This window comes from Myxine glutinosa, chromosome 1, assembly GCF_964187855.1.
Source record: "Myxine glutinosa chromosome 1, kmMyxGlut1.1, whole genome shotgun sequence".
Taxonomy (NCBI): domain Eukaryota; kingdom Metazoa; phylum Chordata; class Myxini; order Myxiniformes; family Myxinidae; genus Myxine; species Myxine glutinosa.
Genome location: NC_136261.1, coordinates 229,743,849 through 229,762,887, shown reverse-complemented (window position 1 = coordinate 229,762,887; position 19,039 = coordinate 229,743,849). Strand labels below are relative to the sequence as shown.

The 19,039-nt window shown below is 49.0% G+C and overlaps 3 protein-coding genes across 12 annotated transcripts in view; 2 read left to right on the top strand and 1 right to left on the bottom strand.

The window, feature by feature from the left end:
* TIMM13 (translocase of inner mitochondrial membrane 13) overlaps positions 1-14,589 on the top strand; it is a 31,239-nt gene extending 16,650 nt beyond the window's left edge. The window contains exons 2-4 of one of the 3 annotated variants that reach the window (XM_068128121.2): positions 9,281-9,349; positions 11,960-12,066; positions 14,284-14,589. In XM_068128121.2, the coding sequence (XP_067984222.1) occupies positions 9,281-9,349; positions 11,960-12,066; positions 14,284-14,482 (375 nt within the window). In that variant the 3' untranslated portion in view covers positions 14,483-14,589. Of the gene's footprint in view, positions 1-9,280; positions 9,350-11,954; positions 12,067-14,283 lie in introns of all 3 variants that reach the window. The other 2 variants (XM_068128113.2, XM_068128129.1) reach the window with 2 other exon arrangements.
* The window catches only part of LOC137434895 (tubulin alpha-3 chain-like), a 65,377-nt gene extending 49,693 nt beyond the window's left edge, over positions 1-15,684 (bottom strand). The window contains exon 1 of the mRNA XM_068128101.2: positions 15,569-15,684. The gene's annotated coding sequence lies outside the window, so the exon portion shown is untranslated. The remainder of the gene's footprint in view (positions 1-15,568) is intronic.
* The window catches only part of SMARCA4 (SWI/SNF related BAF chromatin remodeling complex subunit ATPase 4), a 172,499-nt gene continuing 168,222 nt past the window's right edge, over positions 14,763-19,039 (top strand). For 4 of the 8 annotated variants that reach the window (XM_078784783.1, XM_078784751.1, XM_078784772.1 and 1 more), the window contains exon 1: positions 15,071-15,344. The gene's annotated coding sequence lies outside the window, so the exon portion shown is untranslated. Of the gene's footprint in view, positions 14,888-15,011; positions 15,404-19,039 lie in introns of those variants that run through there. The other 4 variants (XM_068127996.2, XM_078784800.1, XM_078784794.1 and 1 more) reach the window with 4 other exon arrangements.

The following is a 19,039-nucleotide window of genomic DNA, read 5'->3' as shown; positions in this document are numbered from 1 at the left end:
GCGTGTCACTCCCCGCCGGATATACGCGGCCCCGCGCCGGATGTGACGGAAGATGCGCCCCCAGCTTGAGACGACAAGACGCCACCTCGAGCGCTGTTGAAACCTCCCGCATCTCTGGACCGGACCGGGTCGATCCTGCCCTGAGCCCAGGTGCACCTGGAGCCATCGATACCCGCTTTCCTTGCCACCAATCCCCGTGTGAGTCAGCCTTTTGTCCCGTTTATCTGTCGTCTGTTGGGAATAATATAAGAGTGTGTCTAAGTGCTTGTCTTTCTATGCTGTCCCTCTTGTAGTTGTAATCTAACCTTCCGCCTTAATATAACCTCCTCCGGAGGTCTTGAGAACTGAACCCTTGGAGTCGTGTCATTTAATCCCAGCCGTGTGTCTGTTCCTTCATTGATCTAGCGTAGCGCGATTAGTCAACGTTCGGGTATAATCGGGTAACTTGTGCAGACGTGGTCATACCAAAACCGCTCGGTAAAATAACATCTAAGCCACGTCTGTAACAATTGGTGTCGAGGAGTGGAATTCGAACCCGGGACTAAATTTATTAGGCCCAAATTTGTAACAATTAGAATCGATTCGGAGCGCGTTTCCCGCGCGTTGTTAGGCCCAAACCAGGGAGTTAGAATCGATTCGGAGCGCGTTTACTGCGCTCGACGAAATTATAACGGCCGAAATTTGTTTTGTTGTATAAAAACCCGAATTTTGAAAGTCGCGCTATGGCAGACCAAGACAGCTGGGGTCCGGTAGGGGAGAGTGAGGTAGGGTCGATCCAGGACCAAATTGAGGGACAAGAGGAGAGCGAAGCAGTGAGGGCGGCAGGGTCGCAAAATAGCGTTGTCATGCACGAGGTGGCCACGGCGTCCACGCCCGCGACCGTAGTGGCGCCACTGGTGGATTCGAACCTTTTTATGTTGCAAATGAGGGCCCTTATGGAACGAATGGGAGACCAAATTGTGGGAATGAGAGCTGATAGTGAGCGGTTGGGAAACCGGATGGATGCTCAGGGTGAGCGATTGGAGGGCAAAATAGGGGTAATGAGGGACGAAGCGAGGGGTACCAGTGAGGGATTAGACATGAAATTTGGGAAATTAGACGATAGATTAGGGGAAATACAGGAGGGGTTAACGGGGGTAGAAAACAGAATGGCCGCTCAAGAGAATCAAATGGAAGGGATGCAAAAAGGGTTAGAGGGGTTAGAAAACACCATGGAAGGCAAATTGAGGGACATGAGGGACCAAGCGGAAAGGGAAGTTAACCAAATGGGGCAGCAGATAGAGGGGGTCAGAATGGGGGTAGAAGCCAAACTGGATGCTCACAGGGAGGAAATGGAGCAGATGAGGGTGGCATCTGGGCAGGAGATGCAAGTGATGGGAGAGGAGATCAGAAGAGGTGTGAGTGAGGAGGTCGGAGGAGTGCGCGAGGAGGTGAGGCACTGTAAGGAGCGCATGGAGAAAGAGGTGAGAAAGGGGACTGTAAAATTGCAAGGTGGTATAGAGGAGTTGACGCTGGGAGTAGAACAACTGACAGTGGGACAAAAGGAGTTGGGGGACCAGGTAAAGAAGAACACAGCGGTAATAGAGGGTTTAAAATCGACACAGAAGGAGATGAAAAAGGACGTAGGGGTAATTAAAAAAGAGTGTCAGACGGTACATGAGGACCTGACGAGGAAAATGGACAAGGTGGTAGAGGTGATGGAGGTTAAAGAGCGGGAGGTGCGGGAGCACATAGAAAAAAATAAAGTGGAGTTAGAGGAAGAACTTAAAGGGGCGCACGAAGAGATGAAGGAGATGAAGCAAAAATTAGAAGAAGTGGAAGAAGGGGTGAGCGAAATTAAGAAGCGACGGAGAGAGGATAAGAAAGAGATAAAGGAGGAAGTAAAAGAATTGGTCCAAAGTCTGTGTTCGGATCGTGATGATGTGCTCATTAACCGGATGAGGGATTCGCAGGTGATGGAGGAGAAGCGAAGAGGAAGAGGACCCGGTGTAAGTGGTGACCAGTATGGTCGTGCGTATGATGCGCCAGGGGATTTAATGAGCTTGGGGGTCGAGATGGACCCGGGTGTTCGTGAGAGGCCGTTGGTGAAGTGTGCGACAGGTCTGGTGTGCGAAAAAGGAGGTGTGCAAGAAAGTCCGACTCTGGGGTGTGTGAGGAAAAAGTGTGTGCCAAGGAGTGAGTGTGCTGGCGAGAGTGAGTCGGTCGTAGCGCGTGTGCGAGGGAGCACGTGGAAGCGCGGGGTGGTGAGTGTTACAGAGGGTGTAACGGGAGAGTGTGCGCGAGAAAGGTGTGTGACGGACAGGTGCATGAGGAAAGAGTGCGCTGTCAGAAGTAAGGAAGAGTGTCCACCTGTGGTGAGTGTTACAGAGGGTGTAACGGGAGAGTGTGCGCGAGAAAGGTGTGTGACGGACAGGTGCATGAGGAAAGAGTGCGCTGTCAGAAGTAAGGAAGAGTGTCCACCTGTGGTGAGTGTTACAGAGGGTGTAACGGGAGAGTGTGCGCGAGAAAGGTGTGTGACGGACAGGTGCATGAGGAAAGAGTGCGCTGTCAAAAGTAAGGGTGAGTGCGCTGTCCAGAATGGAGGTGAGAGTATTGAGAGTGACAAGGAGAGTGAGTTGGTTGTGACAGGTGAGCGAGGATGTACACCTGGGATGGAAGGATGCACACCTGGAATGGTAGAGCGTGAGTGGGAATGCACGCTGGAGTTGGTGGTGAGGCACGTGGTTGGGTGTGCGAATGAGGGCACACCTGTGATTGTCACAGAGGAGGTGACCGAGGAGGGGGCGCGAAGCGGTGTATTGGTGAGGTGTGCAAGCAACGAATGTGTGCCGAAGTGTTCGGTGGTCAGGTGTGTGACCAAGGCTGTGAGTGGAATGGGTGTACCTGGGTGTGTAAGGAAAGGTACGAGGAGCATGGGCACGGCGGGATGTGTGAGCAAGGAACGGGCTGCGGGGTGTAAGCGTCCAGGTGAAGCATCGACGTTAGACGGGATAGAGTTTAGAACGACTTATAGCCGAATCGGGCCCTCGGTGCGTGCTGGGCCTCGCTTTGAACGGCCGCGTCCGTGCTCCACTAGGCGGAGCGGGCAGCCCGATAGGAAGGGTCGTTATGGCGACCACGTTTTGTTGAGACGTGCCGGCAGGTCGAGATCGGGACATTGGATGGCTCCACGCCGAGATGGTGTGTGGGATCTCGGCCCGGGTAAGCCCCCGTCCCTGCACCGAGTGCCGGACGCATCCAGCCGCTGGCACAGAACAACCCGCATCCATTGCTTGGCTTTACGAAGCCGGGCTTTGGACAGGGATTGGCGCACCGAGAGGTATTAGTGAGTAGACTGGGTGATGAGGTTAGTGTTTTGGCCCCAAAATTAGAGAAAAACAAAATTTGATGATTGGCAAAGGATTGGCAGTAGTGATTGGCAGATGATGGGCAGTGATTGGCAAATTTTTAATTTGTTGAAATTTGATGTGCAAAATTGGTAGTGAGAGACCCCCGATGTGGTGGGATGGCAAATCCACCATCCTTCCCATGTGGGGGGCAAAGGAGCAATAGCTTATGGGGTGTATGGCAGTGAAAACTAGCCCGGGTGGGTTAGGTTATATTGATAGGGATCTAGCGAAGATGACAGTAGGTAACGTTAAGATTAGTTAGTGACTGATACCTGTAGTGGGGACGCAGGTAGATTAGTGTGGATGATAATGACGAGGGAGCGCAATAGTTTAAAGGGACGACTGGGAAGCGCAAGTTTCAGAAGGGAGTAGTTAGCTGAGATGATGCCGTGTGTGTGTGAGAATTGAACAGGTGTGATTGCACAGGTGTGCAACTGGACAGGTGTGTGGAGCAGTGTATGAGTAGTGAGTGTTGTGGATCAGCGCGAATGCGCTTGGGGAGAGAAGGGTGCAGGTGGCACCAGGTGTGAGAGCACAGGTGTGCAAGTACAGGTGTGTGGAGAGAGTTGGAGTGAGTGGTACGGAGTGGTGTGCATGGTGCGAAGGTGTGGATGGGGGAAGAGGGGACCCCTTTCACGGATACCCGGGGCGGGTAGTGTAAGTGTTAGGTAGAGGGTATAGGTAAATTGTGGTTGGATATTGGCATTTGTGGTGCGGTTGCAGAATGGTGTTGTGAATGGGTGCATTAGTGTTGTGGAAATGGCTGGGCGTGTAGCCTGTTAGTGTGTGTAGTTGGTTGGGCACTCCACCACTGTGAGGATGTCGGCCAGGTGAGGCCGCAGGTGGGCTCTGGGAGCCGGTAGAGTTGTGGATGGGGCCCGAGGATCCGGAGGATGGACCCGGGTAGCCCAGTGCCAGAGAGGGCACCGAGTGGGGAGAGTGCCAGAGGGCCTTCCCCAGGTAGTTAGGTTAGGGTAAGGAGCAGGTAAGCTCGGAGGCAACTGCAGTGGTGGAGGTGTGCAGGTGGGTAGACCCACTGGGAGAGGTACACGCCACAGCCCAGAAATTGTGCGAGGGCACCCGGAGATGAATCGGGGGAGTGAGACCCCAAATTGAAAAGCACCACAGTTTGGCCAATGGGAATTGGTTTTTAGAACCCATAGTGTAAGAGGGCCAATGGTTTGGCCGGAGAAAGACCCCGGGTAGTGTAAAGTTGTTAAAGTCATTTAGGAAATAGTTAGGATTGATGAACCTGTCGCACCATACGCAGCCACTTACCTGTGGTGATGATGATGACTCCACACCTGTGTTTTCTTTGTTTTGGTGCAGGAAATGAGATTGCTGTGGATTTGTGAGACGCATCACGCCGTGGATGAGACATTGGGGTGATTCCATCTCTCCCTCCCTAGGAGGGACTGATGATGAATTGGTAATGGCAAATTTTGATGTTCAGTTGGAGATGGCAGATTTTGATGAAAGTTGAAAATGGCAAATTTGATTGGTTAGGAGGGAGAGAAGACGAATTTGGTTTATGGGAGGAACGGGGAAGACAGTAGGGATGTTTGTTGATTTGTAAAGTAGATGTTTATGGGTAGTGTTGTGTTTTGTGGATACAGTAAGGGGTAAGGGAGGGGCCATGTAGGTTACCTGGTGGGGGGGGGGGGGGGGCGTACGATAGGAACGTACCTGTCTCACCTGGTTCCCATGTGCCCCCAGTGTGCATCATCTTACATTGCGTGCACTTTTGCGCCCTTACCACCTTACTCACTTGTCTGCTTCTTTTGTCTCCCACCTCCGAGGATCTGGCTTTGGGGTAGAGAGAGAGGAGAGAGAGGTGCTGGCTACGCAGTTGTGGGCCTGCACTTTCGCTGCTTGCTGCTTGGATCGATACACCATACGGACCGCAATGTTTGTGGCCACCCACAATGGACCGCAGTTCTTTTGCGGCCAAGCACCACCCGTGGAAGGACCTATGGGTCAACGTGGCACCTATGCCAAACAGGTGAACCACTAACAGTTGGCCCCCTGACGGCCACAATATAGAAATGGACGCGGTTGGCGCCTTTCTTTATTTTTGAAAAGAAGTAAGAAGGCCAAGTGCACCACACGAAGGCAAGACCAGCAGCAGCCACACAATGATTCATAAACACTTTATTGGTGCACCGGATGGTGCTCACTGTGTGATGGGGTGGTGCTTGATGCTTGGAAAGGGTGCTCTGCACGTTATTAAAGGCCGTAGGCCACAGAGCACTCGTGGGTTGGTGTATCGATGCTGGCATGCGTGCTCTCTCTATGCATAACATCTGCATGTGTTCCTCCAAAAACAGGTCCTGGATCGTAGTGTAAATATCAGCGTAGTCTTGTGTAAATAATGCTCCCTACCGGCTGTATGTTTAGTTTGAGAATTCTTTCCGGATTCGGTTATCCTGTGGGTGTGTTTCTGTGAGGAGAAGGGTGCAACGTCGCAGGGGGACATATTTACTCATTTGTGAATATCTGTAAAACTGTCGCACTCAGGGTAGAGTTAATAGTAGAGGGAACTACATTGCGTGCCACACTAAAGTAGGTAAAAATTGATCGGGTCGGGACGCCCCGAGGGTAGAGAAGGGTGCAATGTTGCGAATATGGAATTTGGCCTCCATATCCGCTTGTAAATATTCCCCTATTTCCCCAATACTCCCCAACTATCCCCAATCCCCCATTCCCTAGTCCCATTGTCTGTAAACAACACTCTGTAGAACCGACCTTCCCCTTTTTCCCCCATTAAATGTCGTGCCCAGGTCCACCGCACCACACGTAGACAACTTTCAGACATCTTGCTAGTTATTCTTAGTCTATGTCAGTTAAGGACTCGTTTCCATTAATTATGACTCTTCGTTGCACCAGAATGTGATTATATGGCACCAGTAGTGAGTTTAGGACCTTTCCCATACCTCCTCCCATCTTCTTCCCCGTCTACAACAACAGAGGGGCACGGCGCTGCGCGGGGGAGTGTGCGTCCTCCCACCGGCTCGGTTAGCCGCCATTGACAATGCGCTCCAGACCATGCGCTCCACGGGGTTACCACAAAGGGGCTGGCTGTCAGCTCCTCGTCAAGGGCGGAGCCTGGTAACCCCCCCCGCACGCACCCAATGAGAAGCAACGTGCCGATTCCACGAGGCGGAGCTAACGAGCCGAGGGCGTGTCACTCCCCACCGGATATACGCGGCCCCGCGCCGGATGTGACGGAAGATGCGCCCCCAGCTTGAGACGACAAGACGCCACCTCGAGCGCTGTTGAAACCTCCCGCATCTCTGGACCGGACCGGGTCGATCCTGCCCTGAGCCCAGGTGCACCTGGAGCCATCGATACCCGCTTTCCTTGCCATCAATCCCCGTGTGAGTCAGCCTTTTGTCCCGTTTATCTGTCGTCTGTTGGGAATAATATAAGAGTGTGTCTAAGTGCTTGTCTTTCTATGCTGTCCCTCTTGTAGTTGTAATCTAACCTTCCGCCTTAATATAACCTCCTCCGGAGGTCTTGAGAACTGAACCCTTGGAGTCGTGTCATTTAATCCCAGCCGTGTGTCTGTTCCTTCATTGATCTAGCGTAGCGCGATTAGTCAACGTTCGGGTATAATCGGGTAACTTGTGCAGACGTGGTCATACCAAAACCGCTCGGTAAAATAACATCTAAGCCACGTCTGTAACAATACATATATATATACATATATATATATATACATATATATATATATATATATATATATATATATGGTTTTCAGTGGAATAAAACAAAAAAAGCTGAAAAAATTACTAAATCTTAGCTGATTCCACACAGAGATCCTAAAATGGCCCTGACAATATTATTGGCACCTTTTAGAAGTTGTTAGAAATAATTATATTTCAAGCAGGTGATTCTCCTTTGCTTTGGAAATGAACTCAACTGTGGTGAGTTGCAGGTGCCTGCAATATAAAAATCACTCGTTCAACCAGTTTGAAAAGAGAAAAGGAGTCATTCTGCTGTTTTGTGTCACTGTGTGTACTGCAATGAGCATAGAGAAAATAAAGAAAACCAGAGAATTGTCTGAGGAGGTCAGACACAAGATTGTAGCCAATCATGGACAATCTCAATGCAACAAGTCCATCTCCAGAGACCTTGATGTTCCTGTGTCCACCGTACGCAATGTTATCAGGAAGTTTAAGGCCCATGGCACTGTAGTCAACCTCCCTGGATTTGGCCACAAGAGAAAACTTGATTGAAGATTGCAGCAAAGGATTGTTCAAATGGTGGAGAAAGTACCTTCATCAACTGCCAAACAGATTCAAGCTGACCTTCAGACACAAGGTATGACAGTTTCAACTCGCACCATCTGTTGCCAACTCGATGACAGTGGGTTCTATAGTAGGAGACCCAGGAGGACCCCACTGCTGAGAGAGAGAGAGAGACATGGAATTTTCCAAAACACACCTGAAAAGACAAAATCCTTCTGGGAGAATGTCCTGTAGACAGATGAGACCAAATTAGAGCTTTTTGGTAAAGCACATCATCTCTTTGTTTACAGAAAACAAAATGAAGCCTTCAAAGAAAATAAAACCTTCCCTACAGTCAATGTTTTGCGGTTGCTGTGCTGCCTCTGGCACTGGGTGCCTTGAACGTGTGCATGGAATCATGAAATCGGGAGATTACCAAGGCATTTTGGAGCGCAATGTTCAACCCCGTGTCAGAAAGCTGGGTCTCCGTTGAAGGTCATGGGTCTTGCAGCAGGACAATGACCCCAAACACACTTCAAAAAGCACCCAGGAATCGTTCAAGACAAAACGCTGGACTGTTCTGAAGTGGCCAGCAATGAGTCCAGATCTACATCCCATTGAACACCTGTGGGGAGATCTGAAAACAGCAGTTGGGAGAAGGCACCCTTCAAATCTGGGAGAAATGGAGCAGTTTGCACAGGAAGAGTGGGGCAACCTGCCAGTAGAGAGGTGTAGGAAGCTCATGCATGGCTATGGGAAGCGCTTATCTGCAGTTATTTTGTCCAAAGGTTGTGCTACCAAATATTAAGTCGAGTGTGTCAACAATTTTGTCAATGTCATTTCTTTTTATTTTCTGATTTAAAAGGATATATTAAGTTCTGAATCAAAAACAAAGGTTCTGTAATATTAACAGTGAAATAAAGAATTGTGGAGACCAAATACTTTTTGTCAATTTCAACTTATTTTAGAGAAAATTATGAGTTATTTGAAAAAGGTGCGTGTGTGTGTGTGTGTGTGTGTGTGTGTGTGTGTGTGTGTGTGTGTGTGTGTGTGTGTGTGTGTGTGTGTATATATATATATACACACACACACACACACACACACACACACACACACACACGAGTATATTGAAGTCTGTCCATCCATCATGCCATTTCCTCCCAAACAGTTGGGCAGAAATTCACCAAACTCAGTAGTCATGGTCACGACATGGCATGAAGGTGAAAAAGCAATATCGCTTTTGGCCCCACCCCTTAGGCAGGGTCAAAAGGTCAAATACCAAAAAATGCAATTGCGGGCACATTTTTAAACATCTTTTAATGAAACGTTTTATGCACAATCGACATCGGGGGATGCATAAACAGTGTAACTATTTTTGGATTTGACCATTGGTTCATGTACCATCTGATGGAGACTTTGGTTCACAGGGGTAAGAATGGGGATTTGGGTTACAGGGGTCAGAACGGGGGGAAAATGTTTTGCCCCATCATTTGATATTGTGTAATTCCTGGTGGAACCTTTTTCCATCTTTCAACGTTGCTTCAGGTGGGAAGTGTGGGGCGATGGCACGCCATCGACTTCGCCCTTGTGCTTTGGTTTGTTGTGATCGCATGGTCAGTTTGTCTTAACCACCCACAATGCTTGGTTATTCATGTTTTACAGAGAGTGACAGACAAATGCTTCAAAAAGTGCATTGGCAAGCCTGGGACATCGCTGGATAACACAGAGCAGGTTGTAATCTCCTGCCGCATATCCTGAAATGCCATAGATTGTGTGGAATAACTCACGTACGACCCTTGTGCGCATTTATTGTGCCAGGCATCAATCAATGGGTGGATTTCCAATTTTTTTTGCGTCGAGATTTGTTATTAATGAGAAACCTTTCTTTCAATTGGGGTAATGAGTGCCAGCCTCTGCTGTTTACGGGTCGTTTGTCAACTAGGCATGGTTACCCGGCATGGGGTCCTGCATTTGCTCCTGACAGATAAACTGGAAAGGGTTCAGAGAAGAGCTACTACACACACACACACACACACACACACACACACACACACACACACACACACACGACAATGTACTTCACAAACATATTGCATATCTATCTGTAAATCTCAATGAGGTTGTAAAATGAAGTGAAGCATGTGAAAAAGGATCTTTTATATCCAGATCTTGATCGAATAATATCAAAATCTAATCAATTTGCTCATGTCACATTGTCACACACGGACACACCGATCCTGTCCACCAAGTTTCGGCTGAATCCGTCCACAACATTGAGATATCCTGCTCGCAGTTAAAAAGACAGATGGGGTGAAAACATAAGGTCCGTCCTCCTTTGGTGGTGGAGGTAACCAGTGCAAGAAGAAATGGATCGTGGGATCATTATGGACAAGGATCGTCACTTTCGCAGGCACATTGCTGCATCTGAAAACAAGGCCAACGGAAGCTTGGGACTGATAAAAACAAACTTCCAGCCACCTTAATGTAGATACACTTCCCTTGTTATTCGAGTCCCTTATGAGCCCTGTGCTTGAACATGTTTACCTGGGATGGGGTCCTGCATTTGCTTCTGATACAGATAAACTGGAATTTAGGGTTCAGAGAAGAGCTACTACACTTGAGCCATCTTTAAGCTATCTGCCATATCAAGATCGGTTTTTAAAAGATTGCGCATGCGCTCGCTGAATCATATCGACACAGGAGACATGCTCCAGGTGTTCAAAAATTTAAATGGTTACGACTGCATTTCTCAAGATCATTTCTTTGCAAAGGAGATATACCAACCCACAGTAGGTCACAAACAGAAGTTTTGTTAAATCAGAGAAGCAAACTAAACACCAGAAAAGGATTCTTTAGTGAACAGATCATCACTGATTGGTACAATCTGCCACAACTTGGGGCCCCAACAGTGAAGGCCTGTAAGACTTTTAGATAATCACTGGAAAATGAGGGCAGATCAGCTTGGGCTGACTGTGCCACTTGCCCTATCAAAAGTATCGATTTCGCAAAAAAAACGGAAGAAGCTCCCATCCCTCCTTATTCCTCAATCCCAGAAATACAGCTTTTAAATCGGGCATTTTTATTTATAAACGGACATGAATTTTTGTTCCAAGTAAATTTATTATTAGCTTTCCAACCGTACCATTTTAATTGATCTACGACAGCAGGAACCGCTGCATTAAAGCTTGAGGTCCTGCTTCTTATTTGTGTGACGGACGGACACCTCTCGTTTTTACACACTTTTATTTAACTTCATCTGAACTTTGTTTGTCCGTCCCGTTTCATATCTTTGAGCCGTCCTGGAGGTGTTCCATACGTCCTAGAGAGCTGAAATTTGGCCCACAATCCTCTTTTCTGATACATTTTCATCTATCAAAATTTAATTTAAAAACTAAATTTTTTTTTAGAAAAATGAAAAAAAAATAGGTTTCAACTTTAAAAATATGTGTGTAGAACTAAAAAAAATGTTTTAACGTTTACTTGTAATAGATATTCGACATAAAAATGTTTGAAAATTTGACACATTTGAAAACCGTTCTTTTTGTGCATGTAGAATAATTTAATTATCTTCTGCTTTTTTGTCTTAATTCTCAACTGAATTCTTTCTACCATTTTACTGAATGATAAGTATGACTTATTATGCACATACCAGACTTGGTGGTGTAATGATTAGAGTGTCCGCTCTGAGTCTGGGAGGTTGGCGGTTCAAAACCGACCCAGGCCGACACTTTAAAAACAGTATGTGCTGCTTCCCTGCTTGATGCTCAGAATTTAAAAAGGATAGGTTGACAACATTGCATGGGCCTAACTAATGGCTTCCTCTTACATTGAAGTTCCTTGTGAAGGAACTCAAATGATTCCATCCCGATTACTAACTAAGTAATCGGGATGGAATCCGATTACTAACTAGCCTGGTGTTGGCTTAACGGTTAAGGTGCTGGGTTGGGATCCTCGGATCCTGAGTTCGAATCCCGGTCGATGCCGATAGTTGAATTAACGCCAGAGGCGTTGACTCAGCCTGTCATCCCTCCGAGGTCGGCAAATTGAGTATCAGCTCACTGGTAATTGGGGCACAGCATCAACGGCACAAATGCACTTCCAGAAAAATGATGCAACCAGCAGCCACAGGCTGCATATGAAACAACAACTAACCCTAACTAGGCTGTATACTAGGCTGGCAGGATTGCCTAGTGGTATGCACACTCCCCTCTGAATATCTAATGCATGTGCGAATCTCGACCGAGCTGAAAACTGTCACCCTGGTGTTTCGCAGGCAGGTGATTTGTGTGTGTGCCGTCCCTCGGATGAGCGTTAAACTGGGTTTCTTGTCTGACAGCAAAGATCTCGCTGTCTTTTGCAAAGAGGATGCATCATCACCGGCACCCTGAACAAACAACAAATAGTTTTCCGACTGCACACGCATGCCTCAGTGATGATGCAAATAGCAGGTAAAATACAGGTTCAAATCCCGATTCAATATGCATTTGCTTATCTCTTCTCACTATATTATAAAAGAAAGTTTTTGTTTGTTTGTCTGCGCAAGCTAATCTGAACGGTGAAAGATATGAGGAAACCTCCAATACAAAAAATGTCGGGGCCGGGCCCCAGGGAGGTTAGAGGCTAGGTGGCGAGGCCAGTCGAGGCTGCTTCGGCCGGGCTGGGTCCATTTCGCAATTAAAAGCTGAGCTGAATTATAGTAGTCAATCTTCTACGGCTGCGAGTGAAAGCTGAATTATAGTAGTAAATTCATTCAAAAAGAACCAAAAATGTCGGGGCCGGGCCCCAGGAAGGTTATAGGCTAGGTGGCGAGGCCAGTCGAGGCTGAGGCCAGTCGAGGCTGCTTCGGCCGGGCCTGGGGTCCCATTTCGCAATTAAAAGCTGAGCTGAATTATAGTAGTCAATCTTCTACGGCTGCGAGTGAAAGCTGAATTATAGTAGTAAAATTCATTCAAAAAGAACCCGGGCAACGCCGGGTGCTTTCGGCTAGTCTACTATATAAGAGAGATGTCTGTCTGTGTGTCGGCCATTTTTCTCAGATGGCTGAACGGATCTTCGTCAAACTTTCAGAGGTTCATCAGTGAGTGCCTGGGTGTGTGTTAGGCAAAAAAAAAAAAAAAAAAAAAAAAAACTTTTTTGAAAACAAAAGATCGTTTTTTTTTGGAGTTCTATACAAGTTATATGGAGTTATATACAAGTTATATGGAGTTTATATACAAGTTGTATACAAGTATATCCAAGTTATATACAAGTTTTGGAGTTAGGCACTATGACAGTTATATAGAAGTACACATTCGCATAAATAAATACAAAACAATCACCAGACATTTGAATACAAATAAATCAAACAATTCTGTAAGTGTATGAAGTTGGTGGTATGGCTTCTTCTTCTTCCTGATCTGCATCACATTTAAACTCAATGAGTTAAAACCCCCTCCCCATTTAACCCCTCCCCTCACCCTCCCCCCCCTCCCCTCACCCTCCCCCCTCCCCCTCACCCTCCCCCCTCCCCTCACCCTCCCCCCCTCCCCTCACCCTCCCCCCTCTCTCACCCTCTCCCCTCACCCTCCCCCCCCTCCCCTCACCCTCCCCCCTCCCCTCACCCCTCCCCCCCTCCCCTCACCCTCCCCCCACCCTTCCCCCCTCCCCCTCACCCTCCCCCCTCCCCCCTCCCCTCACACCCTCCCCCCTCCACTCCCCCCCTCCCCCCTCCACTCCCCCCCTCCCCCCCTCCCCCCTCACTCCCCCCCCCTCCCCCCTCCACTCCCCCCCTCCCCCCTCCACTCCCCCCCCTCCCCCCCTCCACTCCCCCCCCCTCCCCCCCTCCACTCCCCCCCTCCCCCCCTCCACTCGCCCCCTCCCCCCTCCACTCCCCCCTCCCCTCACCCTCCCCCCTCCCCTCACCCCTCCCCCCCCTCCCCTCACCCTCCCCCCCTCCACTCCCCCCTCCCCCCCCTCCACTCCCCCCTCCCCTCACCCTCCCCCCCCCTCCACTCCCCCCCCTCCCCCTCCACCCTCCCCCCCTCCCCTCACCCTCCCCCCCTCCCCTCACCCTCCCCCCCTCCCCTCACCCTCCCCCCCTCCCCTCACCCTCCCCCCCCTCCCCTCACCCCCTCCCCCCCTCCTCCCCTTACTCCTCCCCCTCCCCTTCCCCCTCCACTCCCCTCCCTTAGCCTCCCCCCCACCCGGCAGCGCCGGGTACTTTCTGCTAGTAATCATATATGTATGGCCTAGGACCTTCGAGGTATGCACACTCGCCCTCTACACACGGTCTCGCCCTCGAATCCTGATCCAGCTATAAACTATCATCCCCGTGTTTCACAGGCAGAGTGATTCATCTGTGTGTGTGCCGTCCCGCTGATAGACGTTAAAAGATGCACCGGTGTCTTTCGTGAAGAGTAGGTGAGCTATCGCCGGCACCCCTGGCCAAATTCCTGCCACAACTTAGAGGGGGGCACTCCATCAGAGGCACAGCCGTGCTCCCAGCAATGATGCAAACCAGCAGTCATAGGTTGTCCATAAAATGAATGAATGACTATGTTAGGCTCACATTATTTCAATATTTGTGGAAAGTCTTCTTTTTGTTGTTGTTGTTGTTGTTGTTGTTTGCAGATGGGCCAGCGATAACGTCAAATTTAACTAAACCTGTCGTTTCTTGCTCCTTCCAGAAATGCCTCGCAATGTGCATGGACAGGTACATGGACACGTGGAACACCGTGTCACGTTCGTACAGCACGCGCCTGCAAAGGGAAAGGGCTCGGATGTGACGGGTCCGAATCTGCGCCTCTGTCCCGGGAAAACGAACGGATCGACTTCGAAAATGCTCTCTCTATACAGTACAATGTTAAAAACCTTCCTCTGGAATGAATTCGGGGACATTTTATATGTGAGCGTAATTTAATTTTTTTTTTCTTTCTGAAATAACTGCCGATTTGCAATGCCTTGGAAAATAAAACCACGTGACATTTGTCCCACATCTCTGGCCGGTTTGCTCTTTGCCTCGTTTGGTTAACGAGACGAGATTGTGCAGGAACAAACAACCCAAGGATGAATGTTTGGGATCAGAATAAACGAGTGGTCCAGGGAATGCCAGGACAGGCGTGAGCTCGGTGTCGCTCTTTTTTTTTTTTTTTTTTTTTTCCCAAAGAAATGCTGATGCAAGCAGGGCAGAGGGCGTCGAGGAGTAACATTATAACATCGGAGCCTTGAAGATTCATCTGATTCCTTGGAACAAAGGAGTCGTTGCACTTGGAGCTTAAAGAGCAGGTCAAGGTACGGCAGGTAGCCGAGCGGTACAAGCTCTATCCAGAGCGAGATGATTTATTTATTTATTTACTTATTTATTTATTTACTTTCAACAAAATGCGGTTTTTCATTTCCCTTCGCTGGAACAATCTTGCAGAGGATGAATCATTGCAGAGCCATTTTCGTGCAGCCAGGGCAGAGGGGGAAGTAGAGCGTTTACAGTGTTGGATTGGGAGGTGGAGAACAGGAAGGGGTAGTTTGGAGTACACGAGACGGCAGAGGAGATCCTCGCGGCCGTTGGGCTCTGCGGAGGAGTCGAAGGAAAACGTGATTTTGTATGAAATCGAGAGCGACTGTTACTGGCGGATAAGAGACGAGGAGCGGCGGTTTAAAGGTTAACACGTCGCTCGCTCCGCACTCAGTTCGAGCAATGGGCGCTCGGGTTCGTGCGTGACGGCCACCCGGAGAGCCCGCGGCGCTGCAGGTACGTGGTGCTGTAGAGGCGAGGGAGACCCGATGCCACGTTCCTGGTTAGACCTTCAGGTACACGCCTGGCTTACGAAACACCCCTTTGACACAAAGACGCCATCTTCCTTACTCGCCTCAGAGTGGGGAGGGGGGGGACTGGGAGGCAGCAATTGTTGTTATTATATTTTATTCCATTAAATTCTTTACACCCGCCGGGTGAGGCGTAATGGCCGATCTCACCACGGGTTCGGTGATGTTGAATCCGTCGGAACGAGAGCCGGTAGCCTTGGCTTGTCGGACGACGAGGCGCCTCGGCGCGACGGCTCCGCCCGACGTTCCGTGCCTCGACCCCGCTGTGCGCCGCTAGTCGAGATCGTGGACGCGCCGGCTCGGCTAGGCCGCAACACTTCACTCCCTCAAATCCCATCGAATCGCTAGAAATATCGGATTTCTTCATTGATTGTCGAACCCTGAAACGTTTTAAATCATAATTAGACGTTTTAATTGAAAATTTCCTCGTTTCGTTTTCGCGCCTCAGCTTCTCGCAATGGTTTCACGTAAAACAGTCGATGTAATAATGTACAGGATCTTTAAAAACGATTCCCATTTCTATTCCCCACATCTCTCCAAAACGCTCGAAATGTTTAAAATATCATTTTCAAACAACATGGGCCAACCGTCCCTGCAGCGTATATCTTGGTAATGTCCCAATACAAACCGATATCGTATCGATCCGGTTCATGTTTCCTATATTTTGGCTCCATTATTTAGTGTTCCGGTTTGAGTACACTGCGGTTATACAGTGAGACTGAGAGTAACTGTTGGCACGGGTTACAAAATGCAGACACGACTGTGGGATATCGGATGTACCCGACGAGCAGAACCCGGATACCTCGTCAGTATAAGACTGGCTTGGTACCTGAGAGCAGAACCCGGATACCTCGTCAGTATAAGACTGGCTTGGTACCGGACGAGCAGAACCCGGATACCTCGTCAGTATAAGACTGGCTTGGTACCTGAGAGCAGAACCCGGATACCTCGTCAGTATAAGACTGGCTTGGTACCGGACGAGCAGAACCCGGATACCTCGTCAGTATAAGACTGGCTTGGTACCTGAGAGCAGAACCCGGATACCTCGTCAGTATAAGACTGGCTTGGTACCGGACGAGCAGAACCCGGATACCTCGTCAGTGTAAGACTGGCTTGGTACCCGACGAGCAGAACCCGGATACCTCGTCAGTATAAGACTGGCTTGGTACCGGACGAGCAGAACCCGGATACCTCGTCAGTGTAAGACTAGCTTGGCACCCGGCAAGCAGAACCTGGATACCTCGTCAGTATAAGACTGGCTTGGTACCGGACGAGCAGAACCCGGATACCTCGTCAGTGTAAGACTGGCTTGGTACCCGATGAGCAGAGCCCGGATACCTCGTTAGTATAAGACTGCCTTGGTACCTGAGAGCAGAACCCGGATACCTCGTCAGTGTAAGACTAGCTTGGCACCCGGCAAGCAGAACCTGGATACCTCGTCAGTATAAGACTGGCTTGGTACCTGAGAGCAGAACCCGGATACCTCGTCAGTATAAGACTGGCTTGGTACCGGACGAGCAGAACCCGGATACCTCGTCAGTATAAGACTGGCTTGGTACCTGAGAGCAGAACCCGGATACCTCGTCAGTATAAGACTGGCTTGGTACCGGACGAGCAGAACCCGGATACCTCGTCAGTATAAGACTGGCTTGGTACCTGAGAGCAGAACCCGGATACCTCGTCAGTATAAGACTGGCTTGGTACCGGACGAGCAGAACCCGGATACCTCGTCAGTGTAAGACTAGCTTGGCACCCGGCAAGCAGAACCTGGATACCTCGTCAGTATAAGACTGGCTTGGTACCGGACGAGCAGAACCCGGATACCTCGTCAGTGTAAGACTGGCTTGGTACCCGATGAGCAGAGCCCGGATACCTCGTTAGTATAAGACTGCCTTGGTACCTGAGAGCAGAACCCGGATACCTCGTCAGTGTAAGACTAGCTTGGCACCCGGCAAGCAGAACCTGGATACCTCGTCAGTATAAGACTGGCTTGGTACCGGACGAGCAGAACCCGGATACCTCGTCAGTGTAAGACTGGCTTGTTACCCGACGAGCAGAACCCGGATACCTCGTTGGTATAAGACTGCCTTGGTACCTGAGAGCAGAACCCGGATACCTCGTCAGTATAAGACTGACTTGGTACCCGACGAGCAGAACCCGGATACCTTGTCAGTATAAGACTGACTTGGTACCTGAGAGCAGAACCCGGATACCTCGTCAGTGTAAGACTGGCTTGGTACCGGACGAGCAGAACCCGGATACCTCGTCAGTATAAGACTGGCTTGGTACCCAACGAGCAGAACCCGGATACCTCGTCAGTGTAAGACTGGCTTGGTACCCAACGAGCAGAGCCCGCAGACAAGTCTGTAGTATTATTTATTTTGTTTTGAGCGTGGTTTGTCCAATGTGAATGTGGTTTTGTCCAATGTGAATGCGGTGTTGTCCAATGTGAATGCGGTTTTGTCCAATGTGAATGCAGTTTTGTCCAATGTGAATGCGGTTTTGTCCAATGTGAATGCGGTTTTGTCCAATGTGAATGCGGTTTTGTCCAATGTGAATGTGGTTTTGTCCAATGTGAATGCAGTTTTGTCCAATGTGAATGCGGTTTTGTCCAAAGGGAATGCGGTTTTGTCCAATGTGAATGCGGTTTTGTCCAATGTGAATGCGGTTTTGTTCAATTGCGGTTTTGTCCAATGTGAATGCGGTTTTGTCCAATGTGAATGCGGTTTTGTCCAATGTGAATGCGGTTTTATCCAATGTGACAGACGGTGCAATGCAACAAGCTTTTGCATTTAGGAAGCAGGGTGGGAAACATAAAGGGGTTGTTTTCAGAAGGATGGGTGGAGTGGAGGCTAAATATATGAGGAGGGTTGAGGATGGGACCTGGAAGGTTTTCATGGAAGTTGGGGTTTTTTAAAGTCTCTAGGAATGGGGGAGGTGGAGGTGTTGTGTCTGTCGACGTCAAAGAAGCCACAACGACGGATGGTTCCTAGGAACGATCAGCACATCTATATTCCACACCCTGAGCCAATATAGTGCACGTACACACTGTTACAGAACTATACAGACCACGCACCTGTAGAATATCTGGTACAGTAAATACCTTTCTCTCAAGTTGGACAACATAATCCTTCCAGTACTCTGGTGGTTTGGATGGTCATCCCAGCTGTCGTAAGGTGTTGGAGAAGACTCAGCATCCACTGTAGGTATTGACATAGTTGTTGACTGTACATCAGCAACAGGCTGTGTGTGCCCTACCCAGGTTTACTCTTTCAGATTCCCAAGTACCATCTGATCATACAAGATGACATTGAAGTGTTTGGCCTGACTCACTTCCAACATGATATGATACAGGTCCAGTTTGCTTTGAAACAACTGATCCATGCTTCTCAGTCGCATCCATGCTGCTCCTAACCCCATATTGATCAGCTGGCATTATAACACAGTTTCTCGTTCTTCATTTATCTCAAGGTCCACCACAATACTCATGATTATCCCAATACGTTCCTACCTGTACAACACGCAACCTTGGTTTGATTGCAGTTACATTTCTTTTGAAATAACAACTGTGCTGGAGAAACTGCATCCATTTCAGGAAGTGGCAAAATGACGAAGAACCAC